Below are 17,748 nucleotides of genomic sequence, written 5' to 3' on the forward strand. Positions count from 1 at the left end.
TGACCTGGGTCTATTTATTTGAAGGTTTGGTGGAAACGAGATGGTTGTCCGGCATTTGAAAAACAGGCAATTGAGAAAAAGACAGGTCAAGATGGAACAAAAAAACGGTACATGTGTTTTTAGTTAGCATGCTTTTCTATCATGCATGAAAGAAGTTTCTATGTTTATCCATGAACGTAAATGATGCTTTATGTTTGGTTGTTTTCTTTCTCACTCTAATGCTTATCTCATCTAATTATATTTACTTCTTTTTCTTGCAATTATCTTTGGGATAATATTGCTTAACTTAACTACATTAGAATTCTTGAAGACTAGAACTACATGGTAAATTCCAAAGGAGTATTGGATACTATCTCAAAGATTTTTCTTCAAACATTTAATCCCCCCACCCTCAAACCACACCCCACCACACGGCCTGCGACATTTGCAAATTTTTCCTTATCTATTTTTTCTTAAAATTTTATCTATCTATTTATAATCATTATTGTTACATGATTAATATTTATTTATTTGAATTTAAATATGCAAAATTTTGTCAGCATGATCTTCAAAAAATTTCCCATGAGATCTCACATTGTTCTGACAAGCTAGTTAGTCATATCATCTGCCTTCTTCTGTAATGGGTCTTTTTTTTTTTTCTATTGCCTTCTCATCCTTATTATCTTCCATATTTGTGTATTAATTCTTGGGAACTCCATAATTGCATTTGCATCCTTATCTCTGCAATCATTTAACTTACTGCTTTGGGGTCTCTTGTGTTTGCTTAACTAGATATGAATGATATATCCCATGTTTATTCCTTGCTGATGTTTTTCTAACCATACCCAGTTTTTGAATGAGTTTGCCCGTAGCTCTTAACCAATAAATGCCTTCACCCCTCCACCCTAGCCGCTTCCCTCTAATCCTGCTGGTGAACAGCCCAAGCAAGGGCCACCTTCTTTCAAGGCAGGATACTGGCAACCCTCCCCCCGTCTTCACCTCCCCTTTTCTCTTCTTCCCATCTTCTCTTCTTTTCCTCCTTGAAACTTCTCATTCCCTCCTCTCCCTTCACTGGAGCCTCTTCCCATCAAGTGTGAAGCCTTCTCCTTAACCATCAACAAACATAGTGGCAGAAGTGAAGACAATTAGGAGGCGAGGAAAATCATGACACAGGCAGCGGTGAAGACCTTGTGGGGTTATTCGCAAGAAGCAACAAGAAGCCCTCTCCTTTATCCTCTATGGAGAACTAATAAGTAGAGACAGTGGTGGCGGAGATGGTTCAGTACGGAGATGGTTCCTTGACACTAAGGAACAGTTAGGTCCCTCTTCCCTCTTCACTTCAGCCCTCTCCAAGGGCTTTTGCACCATTCCCCAACTGTAGTGACCCTTAACCAACATTTGGTTAACACAAGTAGAAGGATCGGTATGCATAAATGGAGTAGTTTATAGGGATTAATTTGCAAATACGGAGTTCTTGGAGATTACTATGCAAATATGGAAGATTGCAGTGATGTATATGTGGAAAGCCCTCTTTGCTCAACTCTCGAGTGTTAATAGTACTTTTCCCAACAAATCAATGCAAGTGTGTCCGTTTATTATTAGAAACCCTTGATTTAACAATGGTAATGTATGCCGGTACCAAATTTGTAATAGCAGCAGTATAATAATCAAAAACGAGGTTTGCCATACCATTCGGTATGGGGCATACCATATCGTATCGGTACGGTGTACCGTTTCTTACTGACACTATCGTATCATATTAGATCACATACCGACATCGTAATAGGATGGTACTGGTATGGGGTCCGGTACTGAGATGGTGAATCTTAATCTGAAATGTTTGAGTAAATATTATTTACAGGAGCCCAAAATATATCATCTATGTTTGACAAACATAAGATGTTGGCTTTTCTTTCAATCCATTTTATTGATACTTCAAATGTTATATGATTCCCCAAACTAGAGAACAGCTTCATAGAGAATGGAGAGGTGCAATTATTTCATTCATCTATGGTTGGAAAAGGATCGTAACCCAAGGTTGCGTAGGATCCTTATAACTTGATCAATGGTGCTTAAAACTGCTAGTCTACTGCCTTCACTATGCTCTACAAATGTTTGAGTTGTATTCTGTCACTATCTGATGATATTCATGCAGATGTGGATTTTAATTGTCAGGTTTGCTATTATACAAGTGGTTTGATTTACTCTATTTTTATGATTGAAGGTCTCTGTGAAGACAAAACATTTGCAAAAGATCAATTGTTTAATGATATACATATAGCCATCCCTGTTATTCTCTCACCCTAGAAGGGACCCTTCTCACTTACCTACATGGTATTGTACATGTTTATATCATAGCCAACCATGCATCTCTTTTGACCCAGTACTAATATTTCTTATTCTCTTGTGCACCATTGGCATCCTCAAGCATCCTTCATTTGGTAGGAAAGGGACTCCCATGTGCATCTTTGTTCCACCACATTTGATCTTCCATGAAGTGACATACTTCCATGAGTTCCATCAAACATCTGATAGATGCATAGATGGTACTGACCTTTGGACAAAATTCTTTGTATATGTAGATGTGACCTCAAATAATTATTCTCTTGTCCTTGAAAATTTTGCTTTTGGTAGATATACAGGTTTGCTAATTTCTCCTGATACATCGTATTTGCATTTTTATAGCAAAATAAGCATAAAAAAATACTTAAAAGTTCTTGCAGGGGCAAAGACACCTTATAAATTGCATTGTTGCTAATAGTATGGCATGTCAATGAACCCAAAATGCAGATTAAATGTCAATATCTATTCATAAGGTTGTTTAAAGTTGTTCCACTGCTATATATCCTTCGAATACAAAAGTTGCTACATCCCAGACTGATTCATATCATCTATTTTCATTTTGTAGTAAGCCAAGGTGGAGACTGGGAAACAAGGAGCTATCGCAATTATGGAAATGGGCAGATCAAAATCCTGTATGTAATACTTTTCATCTGTTATTTGGCTCTTCCAGTGAGCAATGTAACCTTACGAACAGCAATTTAATTTATGGAAGATATTTACTTTTGTATAATACCTGAGCAGTATGTTGTTTTCTAATTCTTTTCTAGTTTTAATGAAAGATAACGGAACCTGATTGCTGGAATGCTAACAATTTCTATATATTTTCATGTGGAGTGGACTTGTTTGTTTTACATAGATAATCATCACAAGAAAAATCTGGAAGGATTTGATTAATTTTCTTTAAGTAGAATCATTTTACTTTTGTTTCTAGTTCTGCAAAATGCTATATTTCCATTTATGAGCCTAAATAAAGACATCAGAGGATTGATGTCAGGTTGAGAAGTTAAGTTAATGTGTGTTGTGTTTATTTACTTTTTGCAAATGTTATGATGATGAGTAGGAGGGTCATAAGGGCAATGTGTGAGAACCCGTGCATGTATTTAGTCTAAGATCGGTTGTGTTAGGGAGGTCTTGGGTATTTAAAGAGGTCCAAGGAACCAAAATGATAATTTCTAGCTAGCCTTTTCAAGGAGAGTAAAGTTTGTGGTATCGGTCGATATCATATCATAGTGGACGTACCATACCATATAGTACTAAATTAGTAGTCTTGTACCATACGGATAATCGATATACCTTGCTGTCTCGTACCATACCGTGTATCGGTATTATAGTAGGATGATATTGGTACAGGATTCGGTACCAAGATAGCGAACCTTATAGGGAAGTATCTATGTCGTTACGTATAATATCAGAGTAGACTCAGCCCATAGCCCATGTAGACTATGAGACACTACAACCCGGGCCTTTTTAGGGATGATCATGATCTGTCATGTTGTTTCCATTTTGATTGGACACTCCCCCACACAAGCAAGCTAAATCATGCGATATTAAATGTCATTACTATGACCATTAAGCCTTGTCCCATTTATGCAAGATTGGCTTTAAGGACCAATGGAGAACATTCTATGACTCGTAGATCTAATATCAACCCTTTAAATGGTGCAGATTTATTTCAAAGCAAATGCTAGATCAGATTCTTTATTTTGCAATTTACAAGATTCTTTTTTGTGTCCTATAATGCTCCAATGTCTAAGAGAGAATCTACATGTTGGGATATCGGATATCCAAAATGTTAGAGTTCAATGGGCTTCAGATCTAATTTTATTGAAGTAGTATGTTGTGTAGTCTTGAGTAAGAAAATTTAGGCATGGTCAGAACTACTTTATGATAGAAAAATTTTTGTTTTCTGGTTTTTCCTCCTAGTGTTCAACTTGGATTTCTCTAGTGAATAAAATATATTACCAGGTAATTGGTATGTGGTGCTTCCATTTGAAAGTAGTTCATCTTATATTTGAAAGCATGTATCATAGGTTGCTAGGTAGTCAATTCATGTAAGCCATCTTGGTAAATATGTTCAGTAGGGAAAGATTAGAATATGTATGGGGATCATTGAATATGATGTGGAGTAAGAATTAAAGTCCTGGTCCCATTGTGGCCCAGGTCAATATGACATCAGGATGGGTAGGGGTGGACTGAAAGACTCTTAACAATAAGAATGAAGAGTGGAAATGAAAGAATGTATCAAAACACTTGCTGTCCCAAGTTTTGGACACAGCCATCCTCTGGTTGGTACCAACCAGGAGGTCGAGATGTCCTGGGTACTGTTCTCTTGTTGAAACAGTATGGTGATGTCAGTACACAGTGGGTACCATGGAGAATAGATATACGGACATCTGAATGTATACAGGGAAAGTTGATTTCTAAGTTACAGTGGTAGATGCGGGGATTATGAAGAAGTGGAAATAGGACTTCTAAACCAACTAGACACGAATGATAACAGAATTTATAAGGCAACCTAGGGCAATGGTGAATTTTGATTTCAAGTGCTGACACATGTTGATCCATGTCTGCTTTTCGATCGATTTTAATATTTTTTGTGTGGGCATGGGCGACATGATGAAGTTAAGGACTTGGTTCTTGTAGCATAATTTACATCTTGACGATTCAATCCCTTATCCAATTATTTGGTGCTCCAATGGAGCACGATGCAATACCAAACTATCAGATGATCCAAATTTGTTTATGTATTGTGCTTGTATTTGTTTAATATTCTATTACTCATGGCCCTTAGGTTATGTTGCCCTTGAGTAACTTGGACTATTTGGCTGTAAAGCTTCTTGGCGTGCATTTGGCTGTAAAGCTTCTCGGCATACATGTTAATTGGGCCTCATGTTACTTGATTTTTTTAATATGTTTGGTTGCCTGCTCCTTAAGTTGGGGTTGGCTATGTTTACATTGGGAAAGATAGATAGACTTGAGCTGTATTTTGATTTGAACTTAGGATTGAGGAAAAGGTGCTATCATCATCATCGCCTCTCTCCCTCTCTTTTGTCTTCATTTCCTCTCTCCCATCTCTAATTTTTTGTCTCTTCTACCATTTCTTCATCTATTCCTCTCTTTTTGTCTGCTGAAATCTGAACTATATCCTGAAATTATATTTTAGATTGATAACAAACCTTCTACCCTAATCCTAAAACCCTAAGAAAGTTCTTCATGACACAAAACCCTATTACCTAAGCCCTAAGGGGGACTAAAAAGCTTCCCTCTTTCCATCAATACACAAAATTGTTCACTTATGCCCTGTGTTCTTTGATAGGATAGCAAACACGAAAGTCGGGGGCAAAACTCTTTAACTTCCTTTTGTTAGGTCCATCAGCGCATGAGCAAGCCATTCCCAAGTTGTCTTGCATCACCACATGTGGTTCAGCACAAGGAACAGCACCTGTTGTCATATTGGCTCGCATACTGTTCCAGTGGGACTTATATCCTTTTGACAAATGTTCAAACAGAAGTAGAGTAATTGCTGCTTGTTATTTAATAAAAGTTGGTTCAGTAACTGCATCAAAGCACTTGACAGAGCAAGACATTCTTCATGCCTTTTGTTAGTCCCATGTAAGAGAGATGTCTTATGAAGGGGTTTGGACCTTGTAGAAGAGATTATTCACTTGCAAGAGAATTGTAAATTATTGGTTATGGCAATGAAAGAGACTGATGAGGGGCACATTCGTATTGCAGGATGTCACTTGCCATGTAATTTGGACATCTATTTTGACTGAAGATAAAATAAATGTTCCCTGGCTTGTCTGAAAGTTCTGCTTAATGAATTGAGAACCTGTTAGTGAGAGGACTTTTGCCTGTTGGCTTAAGAGGGGAAGGCATTCCATGAAGCAGTGAGGATCAACTAGAAGCAATGCCTGACTTCTTGGAAGGTTGAAGGTCTTGGTCATTTATCATTAAATTGACATCAGGCAAAGTCACTGGATCAGTGAAAATAGTGAGACCCTCTTTGGTTGCGGGGATAAAAAAATGTAGGGGATAGAGTTCCCTATTCTTGGAGACCCCTCCAAGATTAAAGGAATTAGTCAAAATTCTATTTGGTTACTGCAGATCCTATTCTTTCTGTAATGATAGCCAGAATAGTGCTAAATGTTGTTTGGTTGCAGGACTGGAATAAAGTAGAAGGGGCAGAATAGAAAACAGCAGCCAGATAGAGCAATAAAGTAAAGAGGAGGGGATACAGTTAAGCCAAATCCAGGGTTAACTTTATATCACCCTGCTCAATATAATAAACTTAACCTATTCAACAGGGATAACTTGGTTTAACCAGAATATGCTTATCCCTGACAAGGTAAGGCTGTTTGGTGGAATAAGGACTTATTCCACCAGTTATTTGGACTTATCCTGGTCCTTATTCCACCAGTTATTTGGACTTATCCTGCAAAACAGGGTCTAATGGTTATTTTTGGATTGCTGATTTAAGTTTGAGTATATTAGTACTTGTTAGAACTCAGAAGTCTTATTTTTCTTTTTGCATAGAACACTACTTGAAACCTGATTTGAATTGCCAATTAATGCTTATTACAGGTTTTCATTTAATTGTTGTCTGGAACCATTTTGTTATGTTTTTCTCTGGACATGCATTTTGGAAGATCTGTTGTTTTGTAGAATGGGAAAATGGAATAAAGGAAAAAAAAAAAACTAGTATTTCCTTGGTTCACAAGTTGATGACTTATAAATTCGCAGCTTATCTCCTGGGGCTTATACTATTTTGTCCTGTGGGATGGCATATGATTCTTTTTTTCCTGAATTGGATTTTTTTTTTTAGTGCTTAGTGTTTCCTAGTCTAATAGCACTTTCTACTACTTCACTTTGTTTGACTTATTTAGCATTCTTAGGATTGCCTTATCTTTTATGTGTACAAGCATTTGACCTTTTCCCTTCCGAAATGGGTTTGACCATGGAGCCAAGTCTGAGTTAAGAAAGCTCAACTTGTTTTTGCATGACTGCCAGTGACTCTTCATGGCCGCCATAAGGCAAAACCCTCGAAACAATACATAAGTGGGAAATGAGAAAAAATGGTTGAGAAATGACCTCGATGCAGGAAACTACAAACATAGTCATAAAATAAGAATGTTATAGATATTCATTTTAGAAGACATGGGAACAAAACGAATTCAAAACTAGTTCTTAGTGAATTCCTGGTAGTCTCTCAAGTCAAGATCATTTTGGTTTATAATCGCAAACTCAATTTGAGGACATTTATTAGGAAACCCTGCTTTTTTTAGTTTATAGTTTCATCCTACAAGATAAAAAAATGATATGATTCAATATTCTGGAATGGAAAGGTGGTTTTATGAAGCTCATTAAATGCCTCAGTTTTTCCTTTTTCCCTTTCCCCATTTGTTTCCAATCATGTTATGTATAGACCCCAAAGAAAGGGGCCGGTGCAGTGTATGTGCATTGGCAACTGGCAAGGGTCAAAGACAAGTTATAGCCTCTCTCAAGTATACACAAGCAAATATTGGTAGGGGATGTCATTTGCAGCAGGTAGCACCAAAGGTCTCGATGGTAGATCAGTAGCCAGTTGCACGATTGACCAACATAGAACCTCCTCTCTCACTGGTGGCTGATGATTTTGCAGGAGGTAGCAACAATGGTCTCAGACTGATTTGCCATCTTCGTACCATGTACCATGCTGGTGCAATGTCGGTGTGCCCGATATAGTGGTTGGTTTGGCGCACCAAGACTCGTTATGCCCCTTATGCTTAGTTTCGGTTCTGTACCAATACGGTATTCCTGGTATGGCACAATATACACTGGTATGGCAAACCTTAGTCTCAGTAATAGGCTAGCAGCTTCGAGTACCAATGACCAACTTCTAACTTCTCTCTCTCTTTTCTCTCTTGGGTCATCCTATCTTACATTTCTTCCTACCAGATCTCCTTAGCTTTCAAGCTTCATTTTGGAGCACATGTTCTGAACAAATCATATGAGTGTTCCAATTCAGTGTCCTTAGTTGCTCCTAGTAATTGGGTTCATGTACTCTAGTGCTGTGCCTAAAACCAGACTTGCTTGCTCAACCCCACCAACATCTTGAATGCATCCATCCCACCAAATGAAAGTCATTCTTTCCATTATCACTTGAAAAATGATATTTGTTCTGTCAAAGTATTCTATGCATCACTTTGTAGTTTCTTTTTTTAATTTTTAACTTCATGTATCATTTTTCTTAAAAAAATGCAAACACCAAACTCTCATAACAAAGAAAATAATCAAACAAGTGAAAGTGGAACGGTATATTATACTTAATAAACATATACTTTTCAAGTGCCTAACTTTGCTTCCTCCTTCCATAGTTAAAAGATGCTTCTTTGCCCTTTTGCTGTTTTGGCTACCTGGTTATTTCATGTGTATTCATGTTCTTGGGCACTAGGGCTTTTTTATTTGTATGTTTTTAAACCTGTTTATATCAAAACAAGCTACCATTTGACTTTGACCAAAAGTGGTGTTGTACATGAGCCATATCAAATTAGGTTACTATCTCTTGAAGATTTTTATTTTTGTGTGCAAAATGGAGAAATACCTTTCTTCTATTATCTGTATATCCTAGTTGCCTTCTTGGTTATGTCCATACTTCGATGACTCTTTAGAGAAAATAACATTATTCTCTCACTGCCAACCAAGGTTTTAAATCTTGTGAGATGGGGCTGTTCTGATTTTTTCCATGGAATGGGATAATCGCTGTCTCGCCTTGCTTGACACTTGGGACAAAGGATGTCCCAAGGCATCCCGATTGGGATGCTAGCGGGACGGCTGCTAGCGGGACGGTTCTGTCTCGACACATGGGATGGTACCTATCACGCCTCCGGCCCGAGATCGCGAGCAGGAGGTCGCGGCAACCGCCGCATACTTATGAAGAACTCTCTCCATAAGCATGCAAGGCATCTCATCACGATATCAATGCATCACAGCAGAATAAATTCAAATAATTATTATTCAACTTTAATTCAAGTAATTAAATCAAATATCTTACATCCAATAAAATTTTACTAAAAATAAAATAATAGATCTAAGTTCAATGAAGTTGACAACGCTAAATCTCGCCTTTAAAAGTTCTGTCCCAATATTTCTTCCCACGCTCGTAATTAATTATCTGAATCTGAAAAATAGAAAGAAAGGTAATGAGCTAGACAGCCCAGTAAGTAACAAATATCTCAACTAGATATTTCAGATATTATATAATTTTCAAGAACAATGCTGCAAATAAACATAAAAATATATTTCATGCTGATTTTATACAAATCCAATCTTTTCAAATATTCACATATAATATAATCATAAATCCGATTTGATTCAAAACACTCGTAACTCAACAGTCTCGACTATGACCAACGTTTAACCCCCATTGGCAGGGTCCACTGAATACTAGCGCACAATCCCCACTGGCAGGGTCCACAAATACCAGCGCACAACTTCCACTGGCAGGGTCCACTAAATACCAGCGCACAACCTCCACTGGCAGGGTCCACTGAGTACCAACGTATAATCCCCATTGGTGAGGCCCACTGAAACATAGTTAGGCTGAGAGCATAAATCCGATCTGTATCAAAATACTTTTGTATCATAATATATCATAATTTTTCACTGAACATGTGCATAATCGACGTACCATAATATTTCAAAAGCACTTTTCTTTCAAAACATAATTTCATAAATCATGCATAATTTCAGAGAATAATTATTTATTTTTAGAATAAATATGAAATATCTCGAGAAGATGGTTCATTACTTACATTTCACAGAGCACTGGATGAATAGATCGACTAACTTCTAGGAGATTCTTCAGTGCCTATTATATTTTTACATTAATTTTAATTCAAAATTAAATCTAAACAAATCTCAAATCAAAATCTCACTTAGAATTACTCTTCCCTAAACTCGATCAAAATCATCAAAATGAAGCCTTCACTGTGCTAATCTTAGAAGGATAACTTTGGAGAGAGAAATCCATCAAGAGAGACAATCTAGAGAGAAAAAATTCTAGAGAGAGAAAGTAGAGAGAGAAAGTTCAATTCTAGAGAGAGAAAGTAAGGGTTCAGACTGAAAGAAGAGAGAGAAATTCTCTCTCATTTTTATTTTATTATTTATTTATTTATTTATTTCTTTTTTTTCTTTTTTTTTCTTTTTTCCTTTTTTTTTGGGCTGGGTTTAAGACCCAATGGGCCGGATGTTACATTCTTTCCTCCTAAAAATAAATTTCGTCCTCGAAATTTTTTTTACCTGTCACCATTGTATTGGAAGCCTGTGTATTCTGTTGAGTAAGCGCATAAACTCTTCTCTGAATTTTAGAAATTTGTCCACCACCCTTATGTTGTCTTTCATAAGTTCTTTGGCCAACTTGATTTTCAGTATTTAGCGGGCAGCTAGCAATTTTATGATTCATCTGGCCACATTTGAAACAAGCACCTGTATTCCAATGGCAATCCTTGTTTGCATGATTTTTGCCACATCTGGAGCACTGCTCACCATCAATCTGTTGAGTCTTATTATCTATTGCTCCCTTAGCTGAACTTTTGATATTTTTATTATTCTGCCTTTGTGTATCATTTGATTTTGCTCTCTTTCTTTGCTTTCTTTCTCTTTTCATGCGTTCTTCATTGACTTCTCTTTCAATTATCAGTGCTTTGTTTACCACATCTGCATAAGTTGTCAATTCATATGGAACCACTTGTTTTCGAATCTCAGTTCTCAGTCCCATCTCAAACTTGTGAACACGTTCTTGCTCACCATCCACTAATCTCGGAGCAAATTTTGCTAACTCTGTAAATTTTACTTCATATTCAGTCACACTCATACCTTTTTGCTTCAAATAAATAAACTCTTGCTCTTTCTGGATCTTATACTCCGAGGAAAATACTGATCGTAGAATGCAATCCGAAATCTTTTCCAGATAAGTATTTCGCCGTCTTGTTCATACTTGCGCTGTAGTCGCTGACAACAGTTGTATGCTTCTCCTTGTAGTAAATAAGCTGCATATCGAATCTTTTCTTCATCAAGACACTCTTGGACAGCGAAGGTCTTCTCCATCTCCATTATTCAGTTATCAGCCTCCAAAGGTTCAGTAGTCCCCTTGAAAGCTGGAGGAGCAAGCTTTTTAAATTCTGAAATGTTGTTCCGTTGTATTGGTTGCTCTCTATGTTGTGGTGGTGGATGCTGATGTTGTTGTGTATCTCGTTGTATCTGCTGTTGTTCAAGCATTTGCTGCTGTATTTGTTGTTGCATTTGTACCATCCTGATTAGGGTCTGCATTAACTGAGCCATATCTGATTCCTGATGTGCTCTCGAAGTACTCCCATTAGGATCTACGACTCCCTCCTCCTGAGGGGTGCCACTGGTCAGATGGAGAGTGCTACCATCCCGTGGTTGTGATGTCTCTTTTGTAATTTCTTGAGTAGTTCTTGTCATTCTACGGGGAGGCATGATAATCTTGTAGTAGTAAAACCTTATTAGATTCATTTATTTATTTGTTAGGATGGGTTTATTATGATGCTTATATTTTAACGTCCCAATATTTCTAATGTTTACCCACCTACACTCATACTATGTCTAATTCTATGTGTTATAATTTATCCACTTATGCTCTGATACCATATTAATTGTCATGCCCCCGGCCCGAGATCGCGAGCAGGAGGTCGCGGCAACCGTCGCATACTTATGAAGAACTCTCTCCATAAGCATGCAAGGCATCTCATCACGATATCAATGCATCACAGCAGAATAAATTCAAATAATTATTATTCAACTTTAATTCAAGTAATTAAATCAAATATCTTACATCCAATAAAATTTTACTAAAAATAAAATAATAGATCTAAGTTCAATGAAGTTGACAACGCTAAATCTCGCCTTTAAAAGTTCTGTCCCAATATTTCTTCCCACGCTCGTAATTAATTATCTGAATCTGAAAAATAGAAAGAAAGGTAATGAGCTAGACAGCCCAGTAAGTAACAAATATCTCAACTAGATATTTCAGATATTATATAATTTTCAAGAACAATGCTGCAAATAAACATAAAAATATATTTCATGCTGATTTTATACAAATCCAATCTTTTCAAATATTCACATATAATATAATCATAAATTCGATTCGATTCAAAACACTCGTAACTCAACAGTCTCGACTATGACCAACGTTTAACCCCCATTGGCAGGGTCCACTGAATACCAGCGCACAATCCCCACTGGCAGGGTCCACATATACCAGCGCACAACCCCCACTGGCAGGGTCCACTAAATACCAGCGCACAACCCCCACTGGCAGGGTCCACTGAGTACCAACGTATAATCCCCATTGGTGAGGCCCACTGAAACATAGTTAGGCTGAGAGCATAAATTTGGTCTGTATCAAAACACTTTTGTATCATAATATATCATAATTTTTCACTGAACATGTGCATAATCGACGTACCATAATATTTCAAAAGCACTTTTCTTTCAAAACATAATTTCATAAATCATGCATAATTTCAGAGAATAATTATTTATTTTCAGAATAAATATGAAATATCTCGAGAAGATGGTTCATTACTTACATTTCACAGAGCACTGGATGAATAGATCGACTAACTTCTAGGAGATTCTTCAGTGCCTATTATATTTTTATATTAATTTTAATTCAAAATTAAATCTAAACAAATCTCAAATCAAAATCTCACTTAGAATCAGACTCTTCCCTAAACTCGATCAAAATCATCAAAATGAAGCCTTTCACTACGCTAATCTTAGAAGGATAACTTTGGAGAGAGAAATTCATCAAGAGAGAAACAATCTAGAGAGAGAAAATTCTAGAGAGAGAAAGTAGAGAGAGAAAATCTAATTCTAGAGAGAGAAAGTAAGGGTTCAGACTGAAAGAAGAGAGAGAAACTCTCTCTCATTTTTATTTTATTATTTATTTATTTATTTATTTATTTTCTTTTCTTTTTTTCTTTTCTTTTTTCCTTTTGTTTCTTTTTCTTTTCTTTTTCCTTTTTCTTTTTCTTTTTTTTTCTTTTTCCTTTTTCTTTTTCTTTTTTTTTCTTCCTTCTTCTACTTCTTCCCGTGGCCTCCCCTGGGTGAAAAAAATGAAACAGGGGACCGAATGGTCCCCTCATACAGTTGGCCGACCGGCGATCGGCCGGCACAGAAATGGCCGGTAGCCGGAGGAGAGCGCACCGCCATCCCAAGGGTCCCAAATCGGTGGCCGGCGACGACCACCGGCGTCCGAAAATCAAAAAAAAATCGAAACCTCTCTCACAACAAAATCCGACAACTCCGATCACCGACGAGCGTGCACACCGGCACGGAAAGAAAGAAAGAGAAAAGAGGAAGAGAACCACATGCTTACCTCGAGCTCCGGCGACCTCTCCGGCGAGGAATTGCGGTGGGCATAATGACGGGTTCTGCGAGCGATTTCCGACGATCTTCGCCGTTTCGCTCCAGGATTCTTTGGTAGGAAGAAGGGAGAAGGGTCTCCCCTTTAAATAGAATCGGAGGAGAGGAGTTTGACTCCTCTCTGATGAGATTTCCGACTCCGATTAGGAGCCGGTCGGGAGAAGAAAATTCCCTGCGGGAGTCTTCTTCATTTTTTTTTTTTTTGGGCTGGGTTTAAGGCCCAATGGGCCGGATGTTACAGTACCCTATTCCGATATCTTTAGGACGTCCCATTGGGACCTGAATCCTTGCTGCCGACACTATCATTGGAACCATGGCAACAACACTATTTATTGCCATCATCTTTGCCAAAGATCCTAGCATAATCACTGCCCCTACTAAGGTTCTGCAAGAACCAATGCATTGCCCCTTGGATTGCATTTAGCAATCAACGTGTTACTTGGAAATGAAACTACCCACTCTGTCATTAAGTTGTCACTGTATACAATGTACATATTTTTGCTACCAAAATCTAGCCTGGTTTGATGGATCTTGTCGAGGATTTGGAGATGTAGAGGGTGCTGTTTGATCCATAATGGCAGAAGATGATCTACCTTAAAGTCGCGGATTTGTGCACAAAAAGAATATCAAAACTTATCGGATTGGCTCCGATCGGACCCTCCGATGTCTAAATTAGGTCGGACTTTAGAATAACAGTAAGACAAATAATAGATGATTAGAGCGGTGTTATCTTGTTTTGGTCAATGTTTGATTGATTTAGAGGTGGTCGGCTTCGAGTTCCGATCTGGTCAGTATGTAGCAGATTTGGAGATGGTTGGCTTCGAGTTTCAATTTGGTCGGTATCTAGCTGATCTAGAGATGTCGGTCTTAGATTTCGATCTGGATGGTATCTAGCCAATTGGAATATGGTCGGCCTTGGGTTCCAATTTGGTCGGTATCTAGCTGATTTAGAGATGGTCGGCTTTGTGATGGTGATGAAACAATAGACGTAGGCGGCAAGGTCGATGAAGTTGACACTGGTGTTGGTGGGGGTGAAGCAACCTAGGCAAAAGGAGATGTTGAGAATGGTGGCGTCAAGGGTGACGAGGCCATTGATGAGGAGGGCATTGGTAGGGCATGATTGTGGGCGATGGCTACCTAGGTGTCAATAGAATCGGAGTTGAGAACCTCAAACGTGCCTTTGTTTTTCCTCTTGTTGGCGGCTTTCATTGTTCTGTTGGGGAGTTTGTTGGCAAGGACCAACTCCATCTGAAGATAGGAGGATAATGTCATGGCCACCTCTTCCTTGTTCTGTCTCTCCCTGTATCACCAAGAAATGGTGCTTGCCCATGTGATCAAAGCGTGTCTTGAGATCCCAAAATCGTGCATCTATATAACATGGCCTTGTCCCCGGATGGTCTTAATACCACTTCTTGCATTTTTATTGCATTAGGCACTGCACCTTGTGCTATGTTCTACCACTCAGTCCATTTCAAGCTCAATAACAATTGCATTTGCGCAGAAGTAATTGAATCCTATGGCAATTGATGCAACCATTGGGACCTTGATCAGACACCTTGGAATGCCGCGAGATAATAGCTTCAAAGATCCCATTCCCAATGAATAAAATATAAGGCTTTGTTATGGGAATGATCACCTCCTCTCTATACATTCTTGGAGAAATGAATATCTTCTCTATCTTCACTTTCTCCCCCATGTTCCTTCTCTTTTCTCTCTTGAGATGAACAAGAAATGCCCTTTCTTTAAATAGAATGGACGTGGGCATTGCATGATGGGAAGGAATTGACAATTGGAGAAATAGAAGGATGTGGGTGTTGGAGGACAGGCATTGGAGAAATAGAAGGACGTGGGCATAGGTGTTGGAGAACTAAAAGTGTCATCATACCATATCATATGCCCCTCACTTTCGAGCTCAAACCATTTTCTTTGGCTTGGACAAAGGAAGTATTTAGATTGACCTGTTTCAGGATCAAAAACTTAAGTGTTATTGACAATCAGTTAGGTGGTATCCGTACCTTTTGATGATTGTATTTGGGGTCGGTATATTTTCGAGCTTGTTACTTTTGAGGTTCCTATTAGGGCCGGGAGTCTCCAGTCCATTATCCTCGTAGTTGAAATTTGGAGGTCTTGGTCGGAGCCAGTGTTTGTAGATGATTAGTTGGAGCCAGAGTTGGAGCTCATATTTTGAAGGTCCCAACCGGAGTCAGGGTGTTTCCCGTTGATTGGCCGAAGCCGAAGCCGGAGCTCGTATTTTGAAGATCTCAATTGGAGGTAGGGTGTCTCCAATCGATTGGCTGGAGCTCATATTTTGGATGTTTTAGCTAGAGCCGAGGTGTTTCCAATCAATTCGTCGGAGCCGAAGCTCGTATTTTGGTGGTTCCAACCAAAGTTGGGGTGTCTCCAATCAATTGGCCAAAGTCGAGGCCGAAGCCGGGGTGTCTCTAGTTGATTGGTTAGAGTTAAGGCCGGAGGTTCAGACCCTTTCTTGGGCACCAATTTGTTGCCACTAAACTTCAGGGAGCTTGGTAGGAGACCGAGCTAGAGATTGGCAAGACGAGCTGGAGGGTGACACCATAACTTGCAACTAAATGTCCACTAGTCGGAGTTTGTGTGGCGGGGGATCCTTCGATGCTTAAATTGGCCGGAGTTTAGGGAACAATCGAGAGAGAGAGAGAGAGAGAGAGAGAGAATTTCTGCTTCAAAGAACTTATCTGAGGGTCCTCTCTTCCCCTCTTTATATAGAGGGGGGTTTATAGGCCATTACGCTTGATCTTCCGAACACAGTTATGATATTTATGGGCCTAAAACGTGGGTAGTTACTACACCCATGATGGCCCGTCGTGGATAGTTATTGCACCCACGATTGCTGGATATGTCGCCCCACATTTGTGTGAATAAAGGAAATGGCCCGAAAGTTTCCATTAGAGCCGGACAGCCCTTTGATTGTTAGTCATCGGTAAATAATCGAGGGGAAAGCTCGGTAAGTAACCAAGGTTGAGAAAGTTACCCCCAATAAAACTGAGGCAGCTCGGTAAATATCCAAGGTCGAAGAATTTGGTTATTCTTGCAACACATATATACATGTCTGCAAATATATATACATCTTTACTACGCAACATTTGTAAATAGATAATGACTATATATTTGATATGTAAGATCCTTACTTAATGAACATCAATATATTTGTCTAAGTTGCAGCTGTTGTGGCATGCAATTTTGAAATCTTTGGCTCATTCAAAGCTGCAAAGTTTTAAATGCATTTGTTCAATGCTGATATGCAAGAACACAAAAAATGAACAAGAAAGAAATGAAGAAAAATATAGTTAAGTTTGAAAAAAAAATGGTGAAACACACCCTCCAGTTTATAGTAGTTTATAATTAGCACACGCTGTTTTGAATTTTGGCTTTATGGCAACAAAATAAACAAGGGATGATAGAAAAAGTAGCACCTAGGATTCTAGCACTAAATAAAACTATTTATTTGCTCCATCTCTCCATCTTTCTTTAGTTTTGAACTTCATGACCTATCTCCTTCTAATTTTGTTATTGTATTTTTGTAGTTGTTTTTCTATTGTCACATCTTTCACTTGCTTATTTTTCATGATTCCTTTCCATGTAGATTTCCTTATTGTATCTTCATTTTGTTTCTCCTTTCTTTCTTTGTTAACCTAACAACCTTTATTACATTTAAGTATCTGTTGCTGTACAACTTTATATCAGATGCTTTCTTAGTATTAATTGAAAAAGGGATTAATATGGACTTCTGTGACTACGGCATATTTCTCTTTCTGGTTTCATTAAAAAGCATTAATGGTCTTTCGCATGTAGAAAACTACAGTGAATGGTCTTCTAGTGAAAGAATTGTTTATTGAAAATGGTCATCCATGGAGGTTCATTCTGACTTAAATAAGGCAAACTTTTCTTTTGTTTTCCAGTAAACTTGAGTGAAATGTTGTGTTTCATAAATAAGAAATAATTATATTTATGGACCAT

General features: G+C 38.2%; 1 protein-coding gene across 1 annotated transcript in view; it reads left to right on the forward strand.

Annotated features, from left to right (window-relative positions):
• LOC105053713 (THO complex subunit 1) overlaps positions 1-17,748 on the forward strand; it is a 39,741-nt gene that overhangs the window by 19,641 nt on the left and 2,352 nt on the right. Inside the window, exons 15-16 of the mRNA XM_010934973.4 lie at positions 25-107; positions 2,888-2,954. Coding sequence (XP_010933275.1) covers positions 25-107; positions 2,888-2,954 — 150 coding nt within the window. The remainder of the gene's footprint in view (positions 1-24; positions 108-2,887; positions 2,955-17,748) is intronic.

Source organism: Elaeis guineensis, chromosome 11 (genome assembly GCF_000442705.2).
Source record: "Elaeis guineensis isolate ETL-2024a chromosome 11, EG11, whole genome shotgun sequence".
Taxonomy (NCBI): domain Eukaryota; kingdom Viridiplantae; phylum Streptophyta; class Magnoliopsida; order Arecales; family Arecaceae; genus Elaeis; species Elaeis guineensis.